We start from the raw sequence: 15,035 nt of genomic DNA on the forward strand, positions 1-15,035 counted from the left end.
CTCTGCATGATCAAGATCAATTACCTACTCACCCCAGATTTAACAGATAATAGCCAATTTTCTAGGGAAGTGGTTGGGTTTGGGGAACAAACAAGAGGCATAGGGAAAAAAAATCAAATTTTTGCCCTGACTGATCAGAATTGGCTTCGGTCTCATCCTTAATCCTCCAGATAATTGCCAACTCCACATTTAACAGTGGCATTTCCTCTATTTTATTAATATAGAAAAGAAAACTGAGAGATTAAGGAATCGTCCAAAGCCAAACAACCAAGCTAAGAATAAAGTCAAAGTCTCTCTTTGAAGAGAAGCACAGGGGCTTCCTTACCTTGAACCAACGGACAACTGGTTTCAGGCTTACAGGATAGAATCCATCTATATTTGGACAATTGATGAATTGCAAGTCTTCCTCTTCATATAATAACTTCACCAACGGTTTCACTACTGGACTGACACATTTACCTGGGTCCTTTCTAACAACTTCCAGGGGAAAGGCAACTTTGCTGCAATATGTGGTATTCCTGATTTAAAAAAAGAAAGAAAAAAATAATGCAGAGTAAAGCGACAATAATGATTAGTGAGGATTAGTGCTATCCCACCAATAGCATTTAAAAAAAACTTTTATAAAACAAATTCTAAAGGGCATACAACATATTTAGAGTCAGAGATTTCACATTTATGTGCGTAAAAACTGGAAGCTGAAAAAAGGAGTTATAAAACTGAAACCAATGCACCAAACACCAAACAATAAATTTAATATGATCTAGGTAAAGCATTGGATAATCAATATTTTATGCTCTCAAAATTTATTTAAAAAACAAACAGAAGTGTATCTTTTATGAGGTTGAAATAAGACTACGATTGATTGACTACTTTGATCTTGATGATAAAGTTTTTTTAATGTTATTTGCATGCCAATCACTGTAATAAGCACTGGGGTAGATACAAATTATTCAGAATGGACACAGTCCCTGTCCCTCATGGGGCTCACAGGTTTAATCCCCATTTTACAGATGAGGCAACTGCGGCCCAGAGAAGTTAAGTGACTTGCTGAAGGTCACACAGCAGACAAGTTGGAGGAGCCAGAATTAGAACCCAGATCCTTCAGACTCCTAGGCCTATGCTCTATCTATTAGGCCATGCTGTTTTTTGTTAGATAAAATAAAGTTCACCAAAATAATTATTTTCCCTAAGAAAAGTTTGAATGGACTTAAACATTCCACGGCCACTCCTAACTGCCTCACTTATAAGAATGTTCCAAAGGGGCCCTGGTGGTGGGGGATGGGAGGGAGGAAGTGGGGAGAGAGAGGGGGAGAAAAAGGAGGAAGTGGAGAAGAAGTCTTGGTCCTGAGCAGTGCCTCATTCCCAATTCCTAAAAATGGCTTGGTAAAAACCTGGTCAACCCAAATAATTCCCTGCAATTTCGAGAGCCTGTTCCTACATCTCCTTCCCCCAACTGGAGGATGCAAGAGGGTCTTGGGATTAGTGGCCCAGTCCGAGAGATGAGCTTCTGGCCAGGAGCTGTACACCTTTCCCTGTAGGTATCTAATAGCAATAATAATAATAATGATACTTGTTAAGCACTTACTAGGTACCAAGCAGTGTTCTACGCACTGAGGAGGATACAAGCTAATCAGGTTGGACACAGTACCTGTACCACATGGGCCTCATAGTCTTAATCCCCATTTTACATGAGATAACTGAGGCACAGAGAAGTGAAGTGTGACTCTAGGTCACGCAGCAAAGTGGTGGAGCCGGGATTAGAACCCAGGTCCATCTGACTCATAGGCCCATGCTCTATTAGGCCATGCTGCTAGTTCCAGAACTTTAAGAATGTCCCCACACTCTTGGGGATCTTGTCAGCCCACCCAGGTATGAATCAATGCTGGTGTGAATGGGCTTTTCATGGTCCAGAGCTTTCCTCCAGAGTTTGGTCCAAAATGACTTTTTGCAAGAGTGCTTAGTACAATGCAGGGAGTTGTGAGACTGTGATTCACATGACAACATCACTTATTCCACTCAAGCCCACTGGGTAGAGGTATTTGTTAAATTTTTCTCTCGTTACCTGTGCCACAATCAGTGTCTTACAGCATGCAAACCCTTACACTTGCCTTCCCAAATCCACCTCAATCCCAGACCACTGTGTGACTCACAATCTAGGGAGGAGGGTGAACAGATATTGAATCACCATTTTACAGATGAGGAAACTGAGACACATTCATTCAATCGTATTTATTGAGTATTTACTGTGTGCAGAGCACTGTACTAAGCGCTTGGGAAGTACAAGTCGGCAACATATCGAGACAGTCCCTACCCAACAATGGGCTCACAGTCTAGAAGGGGGAGACAGACAACAAAACATGTACACAGGTGTCAATTGTCAATTGTCGGAATAAATAGAAACAATTAGAAACAAAATCGTCAGAACAAACACAGCCAAGCTAAGTGACTTTTCCAGTCTCACCCAACAGGGAAGTGGTGAAGCTGGAATTAGAAGTCAGGTCCTCTGACCCCCAGGGCCATGCTCTAACCACTTGACCACAAGAAGCTTACAGTCTACAGGGGGAGACAGATATGAAATATACTAAACAAAGGGGCAAAAGTATAGTATGACGATATGTACATAAGTACTGTGGGGGCTGGAGTGAGTACTGAAGTGCTTAAGGGGTATACGGTCAATTGCCTAGGTAGGGCAGAGTGGAGGGCACAAAGGGGAGACAAGGGGTTAATCAGGTAAAGACTTTTGGAATAAAGCTAAACATACTTTATGTTTAAATTTGGACATGTAATTATGTAGCACTCTTAGAGCCAAATGATTTTGCACACACCTCCTCAGCTAGGTTAAATTCTTATTCCTGATTGTAAATGAAGACATAAAAGCACAGGGAGGAAAAGTGATTTGTTCAGGTCACAGAGCAATTAAGGGACATAACCATCATCATCATTATCCAACAACTGCCCACTATTTTTACTGCACTGCACAAATCGGGAACTAAACCCACTACTCTCTCTTTTGTACCAGGCTGCCTTTGTAAGTTCCTGAGGAGAAGATGAGGTTCACTTGAGGGCTTACCCACCTGAAAAAAATGAAACTTACTGGAACTACCCCCTTTCTAAATTCCTCTTTCTTTTCTTCTTCTTTATGTGTCCATGGTGTGTAGACTAAGCCCTTTTTTCCTCAGCTCCCTCTCCCTCTCCCCTCCCCATAACCCTGATTCGCTCCCTTTGCTCTAACCCCCTTCCTGCCCCACAGCAATTATGTATATATGTACATATCTATAATCCTATTTATTTATATTAATGCCTGTTTACTTGTTTTGATGTGCATATATATATATATATATGATTCCATTTATTTATATGGGTGCTATTGATGCCTGCTTACTTGTTTTGATGTCTGTCTCCCCGACTTCTAGACTGTGAGCCTGTTGTGGGCAGGGATTGTCTCTCTTTGTTGCTGAATTGCACTTTCCAAGTGCTTAGGACAGTGCTCTGCACACAGTAAGTGATCAATAAATATGATTGAATGAATGAATGAATAAATACCTGGGCACCAAAATGATGGGACATACGGGAAAGCTGAAAGAAATAAGATACAATAAAACTCCACTAATCTGGACCCCACAAATCTTATACTGACAATGATTTAGACTGCTTTTACTTAAAGTAGGTCTACATAAATCAGCTAGTGAAAACGCTCTAAGAAGTGGCAGAAAGAAGTAGGCAGGAGAAGGTAGAAGAGTGGTAAAAAAAAGCATTTGGATTTCAGGTGACTAGAGAACAGCAACGCAAAAGAGAGGAGGAAGAAAAAAATCAATTAACCAAAGGTATTTATTGAGAGCTTATTGGGTGCAGAGTAGTGAAGTAAGTGCTTCAGGACAGAATGGAGTATGTGAATGTAGTTTTCACATTTCTATCAGCCTTACTCTCTGCAGAGGTGTAAGGTCAAGTTGAAGGGGAAGAAAAGAATTGCTAATTGTGTGGGAGAATGCGTGGGTGTGAGAGAGAAAGATTTCAATGAAAGATGTCAGAATCATCCACTCAAGAAATCAGTCCTTGTTTATCATAGTATTTGTTAAGCATTTACTATATGCCAGGCACTGTACTAAGCACTGGGATAGGTACAAGATAATCAGGTTGGACACAGTCCATGTCCTTCATGGGGCTAACAGCTTTAATCTCCCTTTTACAGATAAGGTAACTGAGGCCCAGGAAAGTTAAATGACTTGACCAAGGCCACACACAGCAGATAAGTGGTGAAGCCAGGATTAGAACCCAGATACTGTGATTCCCAGGCCTATGCTTTTTCCAATAAGCCACGCTGCTTCTTCTATTGAAACGTTCTATTAGACTGGCCTGTACTCTCCTTCACTTTGGCCTCAATTAGAAAGGACTACGTTATTAGTGGGCAGAGAACATGTCTACCAACTCTGTTGTAATAATAACAATAATAATAATAATGGCATTTGTTAAGCGCTTACTATGTGCAAAGCACTGTTCTAAGCGCTGGGGGGATACAAGGTGATCAGGTTGTCCCACGTGGGGCTCACAGTCATCATCCCCATTTTACAGATGAGGGAACTGAGGCTCCGAGAAGTTAAGTGACTTGCCCAAGGTCACACAGCAGACATGTTGGCGGAGCCGGGATTCGAACCCATGACCTCTGACTCCAAAGCCCGGGCTCTTTCCACTGAGCCATGCTGCTTCTCTTCTGCTTCTCTTCTCTTCTGCTTCTCTTGTACTTTCTCAAGTGCTTAGTACTATACTAAACTCTTAGTACAGCGCTCTGCACACAGTAAGCGTTCAATAAATACAATCAAATGAATACTCTGCACACAGTATGTGCTCAATAATACAACTGATTGATTGACAAGAGGAAGTCACAATAATCTCACTCCTAAGAAAGACCACCTACCTCAACATGCAAGTGTAATTCCCAGTGTCATTGAGAAGAGTGGGCCGAAACCAGAGGATGTCTTTCTCTTTGCTAATCCGGTTGTCTGGCAGTCGGAAATTGATTGGCTCCTCGAGGTCACGGTCTTGTCCAATCCAATACCAGATCAGAGTAAGTCCGGCAGAGTGGGCAGTACTGTAGTTGTACTTCAGGAACTGTTCGAAGAGTGGGCACTTGATACAGGCAGGTTCCCCATCATATACTTGGATTTTGGTCATAGTGTCTAGTCCCCAGTCTTCACAGCGTTCTTGAACCATCAGAAAAAAATAAGATGTGATATTTGTAAGTTTCCACCCCCAAAACTGCATCGGTGACATTCTTTCCACCTTATTCACATTGGCATATTTCCCAATATACTCTATAAGCAGTAGTAGTAGTAGTAGTAATAATAATAGTAATAGTAATGGTATTAAGTGCTTTGTGCAAACCACTAAAGCATGGGGAAAGAATACTTTAAGTGGGAATTACACACAGTCTTGTCCCTTGGGGGGACTCACAATCTAAAAATAAAAATGGGGGGGGTGGTAGTGGAGACTGGTGACAGATACCTAAGGAGGGAGGAAATGAAACATTAAGATAATGCAGTGACAAAAACAAAGCTCGGTAAGGCGAAGTGGCTAGAGGAGCAGAATTTTGGACTCCTCATGGGTCACAATCCACAGGCACAGCTGCAGCCACAGCAACTGCTACAGTAGCAGTAACCACAGTCTTCCCGAGGTTTTGTGAAGGTGGCACCAGGCTGGGGTTGCTGCCCTCTGTCCTGCCAGAGTGGTGGAAGACGGGATGGGATGGAGGCTCCTCAGAGATGTAGAGGAGATATGGTATGGGATCACATGTCTACCAACTCTGTTATATTATCAACAATCGTATTTATTGAGCGCTTACTGTGTGCAGAGCACTGTACTAAGCGCTTATAATAATAATGGCATTTATTAAGTGCTTACAATGTGTAAAGCACTGTTCTAAGCACTGGGGAGGTTACAAGGTGATCAGGTTGTCCCACGGGGGGCTCACAGTCTTAATCCCCATTTTACAGATGAGGTAACTGAGGTCCAGAGAAGTTATGTGACTTGCCCAAAGTCACACAGCTGACAATTGGTGGAGCCGGGATTTGAACCCATGACCTCTGACTCCAAAGCCCGTGCTCTTTTCCACTGAGCCACGCTGCTTCTCTATATTGTTATAGAGAATTATCTGGACATATTATATATAATATATTATATAGAGATCTTATATATTATTGTTATCTCTATATTGTTCTAATTGTTATATTGTATTCTCCCAAGCACTTACTGTACTGCTCTGCACACAGTAAGCACTCAATAAATACCATCAATTGACTGACCCTGACTCAGTTCCACTAACACCTTGAATTTTGTATAGCATTTTTATTTTTCCGAGTGCTTTCACCTTACTCATGGCATCCCTGTAGGAGGCATGGATAGCAGGTATTATTTATTAACCCCATTTTACAGGCAAGGAAACAACACAGAGAGGTTTAAAAGTCTTGCCCAAGGTCACATGGAAGGCCAGTGGAAGAGGTGGTATTAGTCCCATGCTTTTTCCATCAGGCACCCTGGTCTCCCACTAGGACAGTTTTATCACTCTGCAGAGGATTATTAACCGATAAGGAATGTTAGCCTTTCTTATGTCTGGGCTTCCTCTTGCCCTAGATATAGGACTCCACCGAAAAACACTTCACCTAATTCATCTCCTGGATGAAGCACTAAACCAAGTCTGTGCAGAACTGTTTGAGATCTGGCCACAAACCTTAACAAAATGCTTGGTCCTATTAACGAATCTTTCAGTGCTCTGCTCTTCATATGTAAAATAGGGACAGTAAGACAAGTGAAAAATCACCTGATTGATATCTTCAGAGCATTAGACATCTTTGAAAGAAAGTACCAAATAAATGCTCCCAGGCATAAATATTCAAAAGAGTCATATCAATTCATTACTATATCATCATCCACTTTTGGGGCATTTGACCACTTGAAATAAGATCTATGAATTTTGAAATTTCTGCAGAAGCCACCTGAGGTGATTTTGTCCAAGAAAATGCATGACAATAGACCAGAACGTCATAGAACACAGAATCAATTATATGATTTACTGTTGGCTCCAGCAGAAGGAAAGACTGAGGAGAAAGCTGCCATGCAAACAGATTCATCTTTAATAACAGCAAAGGGAATTCAGTAAATTGCATTTTTGTTAAAATGTTCTTCCTATCCAGTTCACTCCACAGAGGAAATCCCTCTTTAAATTGTCCGCAGATCACAGGGGAACGATAAAGTAAACCGAATGGTTTCCTAAAGCTAATGCTTGGTGGCACAAAAGACCAATGAGGTAATCAGTGTGCTTTCAACTCCAGGTCTCTAGCAAACCCAGCCCAGGTGGGTAGCAACAATTAGCATTTATATAACATGGTTTACATTCTAACAAATTAATCCCACAAGGTCCCCTTTAGGTTTCATTATTATTCCCTCATTCAGTGGGAGAAAACAGAAACCCTGAGGTTAATTGACTTTCTCTCATGCTTAAGAGATATGCCAATGGGCAAACTGACTTTAGTTTTCTAGAATCCTTGCCATCCTAGCCTATCTATCAATGGAATTTGTTGTGTGCCTACTTTGTACACAGCACTGTACAGACTCCTTGATCCTCTGACAGCCAGGACACACATCCCTTACAGAAAACTAATTCCAACTTCTTATAAATGAGGCTCTTGGGAAGCAGCATGACCTAGCAGAAACGCCTTGAGCCTGGGAGTCAGAGGGCCTGTGTTTTAATCCCAGGGTCTAACACACAGGCAACTCATTGAACTTCTGTGTGCCTCAGTTTCCTCATCTGTAAATTGGGAATTCAATACCTGTTCTCCTCCCATTTGGGCTGTGAGCCCCATGTGGAATAGGGTTTGCGTCCAACCTGATTATCCTGTATCTAACCAAGTGCTTAGTTCAGTGCTTGACACATAGTAAGCACTTACCAGTTAGCATAAAAAATACTAATCAGGTAGAAACAAGGAAAGTTCAAGAAGGGTGAGGTTCTCTGGCCACATTAACGAGCAGTAAAGGGAAGATCCCCACCTGTAATGAAGAATATATGTCTCAGTTACTAAAACAGAAGAAGGAGGAGGTTAGATTGTGAAACTGAGAAAATATCTCAAATTCAGAAAGCGAGAGCTTCTGGGAGCCACTACATATGGGAAGGCTTGTTCCATTGATGATTTTTATATCTCAAAAATGCACTGATTTACTCTTAAGAGATAAAGGGAAAAGATTCTGAATGATAGCTACCCGGTAGCAAGGGTTGGGAGCCAGAGTCTGGCTATTCTTGGAACCAAATGGGATTTTGGGACAGAGGCAGAGAGGCATCCACTGGCAGCCTCAGCTGCATGATGGTGTTACCATCACTTTTTTGCCTCCACAGCAAAAAACTATGGAAACCATCCGCATTACTGATGGAGTGCCAACTATGTGTGCAGAGCTCTGTACCAAAAGCAGACTGGGTGTCTGACTTCAGGCACACTGATAGCAGCTGTGTATGTGTCTGTTAAGAGCTGGGCAAGGGCTGAGTAGCACACTGGAGCTACCTGATGCTAACTCCTCTCCCACCTTCCTTCCTCCTGGAATTGTCAGCTTTGCAGAACAGTGCTTGACACATAGTAAGCGCTTTACAAATACCATAATCGTCAGAGTTGGCGGTGGGGGGGGGGGGGGGGGTTGGTGGATGGGGTTGCAGAGAGTTGGAAGAAGAATCAGGCATCTAACAGCAGAAGTGGAAAGGACAAGGGCTTTCTGAAAAAAAGAGTCCAGAGGCATATCCGCTGGCTGCTACATGGGGCAGATATTCCCTCCAGATATTCTGGCAGATTTGAGCAGGGATTCTTCAGTCACAGAGGCATTAGTCTCGGCTCTGGGGTCCTCTTTGGACCCTGAGGCGGCAGTCTGGTTTGGGACCTTCTCAGAGACGGGGCTGCCTGCCCCACTTGGCAGAGGTCTGCAGGCATGCCACTAGTTGTGGGCAGGGAATGTATCTGTTATAATGTTATTCTCTACTCTCCCAAGCACTTAAACAGTGCTCTGCACACAGTCAGTGCTCAATAAATACCACTGACTGACTGGTTGCCTGCTGCTGAGAGCTGCTCTGAGGAGTTGCCTGGTCTGGACTCCCTCCTCCTGCTCACCCTTCCCTTGTCCTCCCTTTCTCTTCTCTTCCCTCTTCCTAATGACATACTGTGAAACAAACATAAGGGCTGTAAATTGCATGGCTGTTTGCACACTGACTGCTCTATGGTTTCATTTGGTTTGAATCTTCTGCCAAAAAAACAAAAAACAGCTCTCAGATTCCTGTTCTATAGTCTTCAAATGAACCCCTTTACACTTAACTTTTCCTTAACACGTTTGACAATGCCTACCAAAATAAAGCACGATGCTAAGTCGAAAGAAACAGTTTTGTGCAAGAACCCGTGATTGAAGCAGGCATACTATAATGCAAGCTTTCCACTAGATGGGTCGTCAAGAATGTAACCCCATGTTCAGTAGTAGAACTGAATGTAATTATTTTGGTACTCCCATTCATCAATTGGCCTCAGATATGAAAATGAGCATCTTCTATTCATGGAACATCTTTTAAAATGTTCAGATGTCCATGGGGATGCACAACAAAGCCAGAGAAACTTCTGGAAGAACTCTTCTTGATCTAGCTAATGCGATGGACAGTTACACTTTAAAAGTGAGCCCTTTGTCTTACATTTTTACCATTAGATTATAAATCCCTTGAGAGTAGGGATTGGGAAAATGATCAGGAATGAATCTGACCAAGTGACTACGGGAGTGCTCCGCACAAAGTATATGCTTTATATATAACTGTGTTGATGATCACAGATCATTTAAAAGGATTGCCTAATACTGCAGTTAATACTAAAGATGTTATTTGTCCATAAAGGCAGTTAAAGGAGGGTGGTGAGAAAGAAGATGAGAAAGACAGACCCAGTGGAAACAACACAGGACTAGGAGTCAGGAGATCTGGGTTCTAATCCCAGCTTCTCCACTTGCCTGATGTGTAACCTAGGGCAAGTCACTTTAGTTATCTGTACCTCGGTTTCCTCCTCTGTAAAATGGGGATTCCATACCTATTCTCTCTTCCAAATAGACTGTGAGTCCCTTGAAGACCAAGGGCTGTGTCTAATCAGATTGTATTCATCTCAAAGTTTAGCACAGTGCTTGGAGTAGCATAGAAGGGAAGCAGCTTGGCCTACTGGAAAGCATGGCCCTGGAACCTGGATTCTAACTCCAACTCTGCTACTTGCCTTCTCTGTGACCTTGGGAAAGTCATGTAACTTCTCTGTCCCTCAGTTTCCTCCTCTGTAAAATAGGGATTCATTTCTTATTCTCCCTCCTCCTCAGACCATGAGCTCTGGGAGAAAGGAACTGTGTCTAACTTTCATTCATTCAGTCATATTTATTGAGTGCTTTCTGTGTGCAGATCACTGTATTAAGTGCTTAGGAAGTACAAATCGGCAACATATAGAGATGGTTCCTACCCAACAGCGGGCTCACAGTCTAGAAGGGGGAGATATACAAAAAACAAAACAAAACAAGTAAACAGGTGTCAATACCAACAGAATAAGTGGAATTATAACTATGTACACATCATTAATGCACTAGAGTAAAAAATATGTACAAATATACACAAGTACTGTGGAGAGGGGAAGGGGGATGGGGAGGGGAGGAGGAGGAGGAGAGGAAAAAGAGGAACTCAGTCTAGGTAGGCCTCCTAGAGATGGTGAGCTCTCAGTAGGGCTTTGAAGGGAAGAAGAGAGCTGGTTTGGTGGATGTGTGGAGGGAGGGCATTCCAGGCCAGAGATAGGATGTGGGCCGGGGGTCGACAGCAGGACAGGTGAGAACGAGGCACAGTGAGGAGATTAGTGGAAGAAGAGGAGCAGAGTGTGTGGGTGGGCTGTAGAAGGTGAGAAGGGAGGTGAGGTAGGAGGGGGTGAGGTGACGGAGAGCTTTGAAGCCGACAGTGGGCAGTTTTTGCTTGATTCGAAGGTTGATAGGTAACCACAGGAGATTTTTGAAGAGGTGAGTGACATGCCCAGAGTGTTTCTGTACAAAGACAATCCGGGCAGCAGAGTAAAGTATAGACTGAAGCAGGAAGAGACAGGAGGATGGGAGACCAGAAAGGAGGCCGATGCAGTACTCCAGTAGGGATAGGATGAGAGATTGAAGCAACAACTTGATTAACTTGTATCTACTCCAGTGTTTAGTACAGCACCTGGCATACATTAATTGCTTAATAAATGCCACAGTTCTTATTATACGGCATAGGTAAATTATCCTACTTCAGGCTGGTCCAGTATGAATAACCATTCATTCATTCAATTGTATTTATTGAGCACTTATATATGCAAAGAACTGAACTAAGCTGTTGGAATAATACAATACAACAACAAACGGACACATTTCCTGCCCACAACAAGCTCACAGTCTAGAGGGGGAGACAGACATCAATAATATAAATAAATAATTACTGATATATTTGTATGTGGTGGGGCGAAGGGAAGTATAATGAAGGGAGCAAGTCAGGGTGATGCAGAATGGAGTGGGAGAAGAAGAGAGGAGGGTTTAGAAAAGGCTTCTTGGAAGAAATTTGCCTTCAATTAACAACTAAATAGATAATCCAGCAAAAGGCTACTCTGAATAAGGGAATATGACATACTTCTAACCTATCCTCTGCATTTCAAGAACAAGACTTCAGGGAGGCTGTTAAAATGAAGAAAGTAAAGGAAAAAAGGGCCAAGTTCACATAAAAATGTTGGCATTTTTTGTTCCGTGTTTCTATGAAGGAACAAGAAGTTGGGCTGAAGTCTTTTTGAAAAATGGTACTATATATTTTGACATGCCTTTCATTGGTTCACTTTTCAACATTGACTTTTTTTTTTCTTTTTCAAGAGGCTTGGAGCCCTCCTTAAGGAGCTAATCATCTATTTTTGCACTTTCAGAAAGTGCAGAAATATATCACCAGGCAAACCTGAGAGATTTCTTTGATCAGGAATGTTTAAAAAACCCCAAAACTATAGAATAGAGAAAAAATAGCGCAGGTTTTTAGAAGCAGGCAGATGCAAGGGTCTTTGAGAGACGCAACCCTCTGGCTCCAGACTAGAGAATGACTAAACTAAACCAAATGGGACAGATGGTTGTTTATTCCTTTCTTGAAGATGGCCAGGGATAGAAACTCCACAATCTAACTTGGAAATCCATTTCAGGATTCTATCATTCTGACAGTCACTCTGAAATGTTCTCCCTTACGTCCAGCCGAAGCATCTTCTGCTTTAATTAAAACCCAATTCCTCTCTTCAGCCCTCTATAGATCTGAAGCTGTATAAAAATCTTCATAAACTTGTAGTTATTAAGTCACCCCTTCACCTTCGCATCTCTTGGCTAAATAAACCTCAAATCTAATATGTCCTCCAGGACCCATTTTCAAACCCTCTAATTGTTTTTGCTGATCTTTTCTGAACTTTCTCCAGTTCCTCTTCATACGACAGAAAGCTTTTAAGAATTGACATGGCCAAAACTGATTATTTGCCTTTCTTTTTGTATCACCTATGATTTTGGAACTATACCTTTAAAATATTTGATATTCACCCCACTCCCAGCACTTAGGTAATAATAATAATGATATTTACATATCCTTATATTGTCCCTTACCCCTAGACTGTAAACTCTTGGTGGGCAGAGAACAGATTTACCAAGTCTATTGTAGTGGACCCATTAAGGGCTTAGTATAGTTCTCAGCACACTGTAATCACTCAACAAATACCACTGATGGGTTGACTGATTTTAAAAAGGGTCTATTCCAAGTAGTGAATGGAGAAAGGATACATACTACACTCTTGTTAATTCATCATGATTCATGCATGATTTAATGCATGTTGATGCATTAAATTAGTTCTTTGTGTTTCATATTTGATTTATAGTCTACTACAGCCTACAAGTGTTTTTCTGCTGTGGATTTAAATTAACCAGTGGTATTTATTGAACACTTTGTGCAGAGCAGTGTACTAACTACTTGAGAGAGCAAAAAAGACAAGATTCCTGCTCTCAGTGAGTTACAGACTTCCCCCACCCTCAATCAATGGTGTAAATTGAGAACCTACTGAGTGCTAAGCCCTGCACTAAAGCCCTTGGGAGGGTATAAAGCATAGCAAGATGTGTTACCTCCCTCAAGCAGCTTACAATTTAACAGGGGAGAGAAAAAAAGTATTTAAAGGGAGTAAAGGCAGAGGAAAAACAAAGTTAAAGCATGAAGCAGTACAAACACATTAGGACAAAACAACGGAACTCTTGTTGCTGGTAAATATGCCATCTTGAACTTGGCCCCGTTGAATTTCAGTTGGTTTTTTCAAACCGTATTTCCGGTTTGATGTCACTTTCAAATGAATTCCTGATTTCCAAAATGTCAGTAATCCTGACCAATTTAGTATTACCTGAAAATCAAATTTAAGTAGCATTTTCTATGTTTTATTTGTGATGAGAGAGGAATAGTGGCTCAAACGACTCAGGATTTTGTATTTTTACCATGTAAGATTTCATGCGACAGGATTATCATCATTATACCAATGACAATACCACCACATATTAAATCAAAACCAGTTTATTTGAAAGGGTGGAATATTAGTGTTATTCGGTGTAACTGCTGCATGTGTACAGCAGAGAAGATGGTCTCAAATCTAAAATTTCAATTTTATTTTTAATTCCAGAATTTAAAGCCCAGGGGTCTCAGGGCTATGAATTACCAAGCCTTGACAATAAAGAAATCAATAATATTTACAGTGTAGCCATTATGTGCACAGCACTGTATTAAGCACAACTGTGCAAAAGACACAGATCCTGTATTCAAACTGCATACAGACTAACAGAGGATGACAGACAGAAGCCATTAAATGGAAAGAGCATGGTTTTGGGAGTCAGAGGTCATGGGTTTGGTCCCTGGCTCTGCCACTTTTCAGCTGTGTGATTTTGGGCAAGTAACTTAGCTTCTCTGTGCCTCAGTAACTGCGCACTCAGAATTAGAACCCATGATCCTTTGACTCCCAGGCCCGGACTCTTTCCACTGAGCCATGCTGCTATGTAATTTGGTGCCGTGACTCTGATGACAATGCTTGACAATGGTCCAGAGCAGTCCATCTCTGTGACCCTCAAGCAGAACCTCAGAGTCTCAGCAGGTCCCAAAATCCAGAGTCGTGGGAGAATCCTACCCAGCCTTAAAGGTTGCTCTCAATTAACCAGCAGTGGAAGCCCATAGCTGCAGAAGGTGAGCAAGTTGACCGAGTGACCAAGGTGACCAAGCCACCAGCCCCTGCATCTCCGGGAATCCAGCGGAATCACCTCCATATAACCTCGTCTTCCGAACCAGCGTGTGGAAATGCTTCCGCTGCATTCTCAGGGTCTCCCCACATCTGGGGGCCTCCTCGGGCCGGGGTCTCCCACCCACATGGAGGAACCACCTAGTGGGCCGGTGATCAGACATGTGGAATCTGGCCTAAACCCAGCGCTCCCAGTTTGGCATCCCAGTCTTCTCCAGAAAAAACTGGGGCTCCTTCCCTGCTCTTTGATCCAGAATGAAGCCAGGAGCCCTTGGGAGTCTCAGGGCAACTGAAATTGTGCCTCTCCTCCTCTGCCTGCAAGAATGGACGTGCCCTCAAGTCACCGGCACTCCCTGGCTCCCTGGAGCACCATCAGACCACTCATGGCATGGAGTGCTTTGGGGGGAATCCAGGCACTAGGACCACCTCAACCATCTCAGAGCCGCCCTTCTCTCCTTCTACAGACCAGCCTGAACACTCCACTCTTATGGCATTAACCTTCTCACCATGCTCCAATCTCGCCTGTCCCGTTATCGACCCCTGAACCACATCCTACCTCCGGCCCGAAATGCCCTCCCTCCTCAAGTCCACCAAAAGATCACTCTTCCCCCCTTCAAAGCCCTACTGAAGGCTCTCCTCCTCCAAGAGGCCTTCCCAGACTACATCCCCCTTTTCCTCAGCTCCCCCTCCCATCTGCATCACCTCAACTCA

General features: G+C 42.6%; 1 protein-coding gene across 2 annotated transcripts in view; it reads right to left on the bottom strand.

The window, feature by feature from the left end:
- Nucleotides 1-15,035, bottom strand: part of LOC119930633 (interleukin 1 receptor accessory protein) — a 138,667-nt gene that overhangs the window by 53,024 nt on the left and 70,608 nt on the right. For both annotated transcript variants that reach the window (XM_038749171.1, XM_038749172.1), the window contains exons 3-4: nt 4,913-5,198; nt 326-518 (exon numbers count right to left, since the gene is read on the bottom strand). In XM_038749171.1, coding sequence (XP_038605099.1) covers nt 326-518; nt 4,913-5,198 — 479 coding nt within the window. The remainder of the gene's footprint in view (nt 1-325; nt 519-4,912; nt 5,199-15,035) is intronic.

This window comes from Tachyglossus aculeatus, chromosome 7 (genome assembly GCF_015852505.1).
Source record: "Tachyglossus aculeatus isolate mTacAcu1 chromosome 7, mTacAcu1.pri, whole genome shotgun sequence".
Taxonomy (NCBI): domain Eukaryota; kingdom Metazoa; phylum Chordata; class Mammalia; order Monotremata; family Tachyglossidae; genus Tachyglossus; species Tachyglossus aculeatus.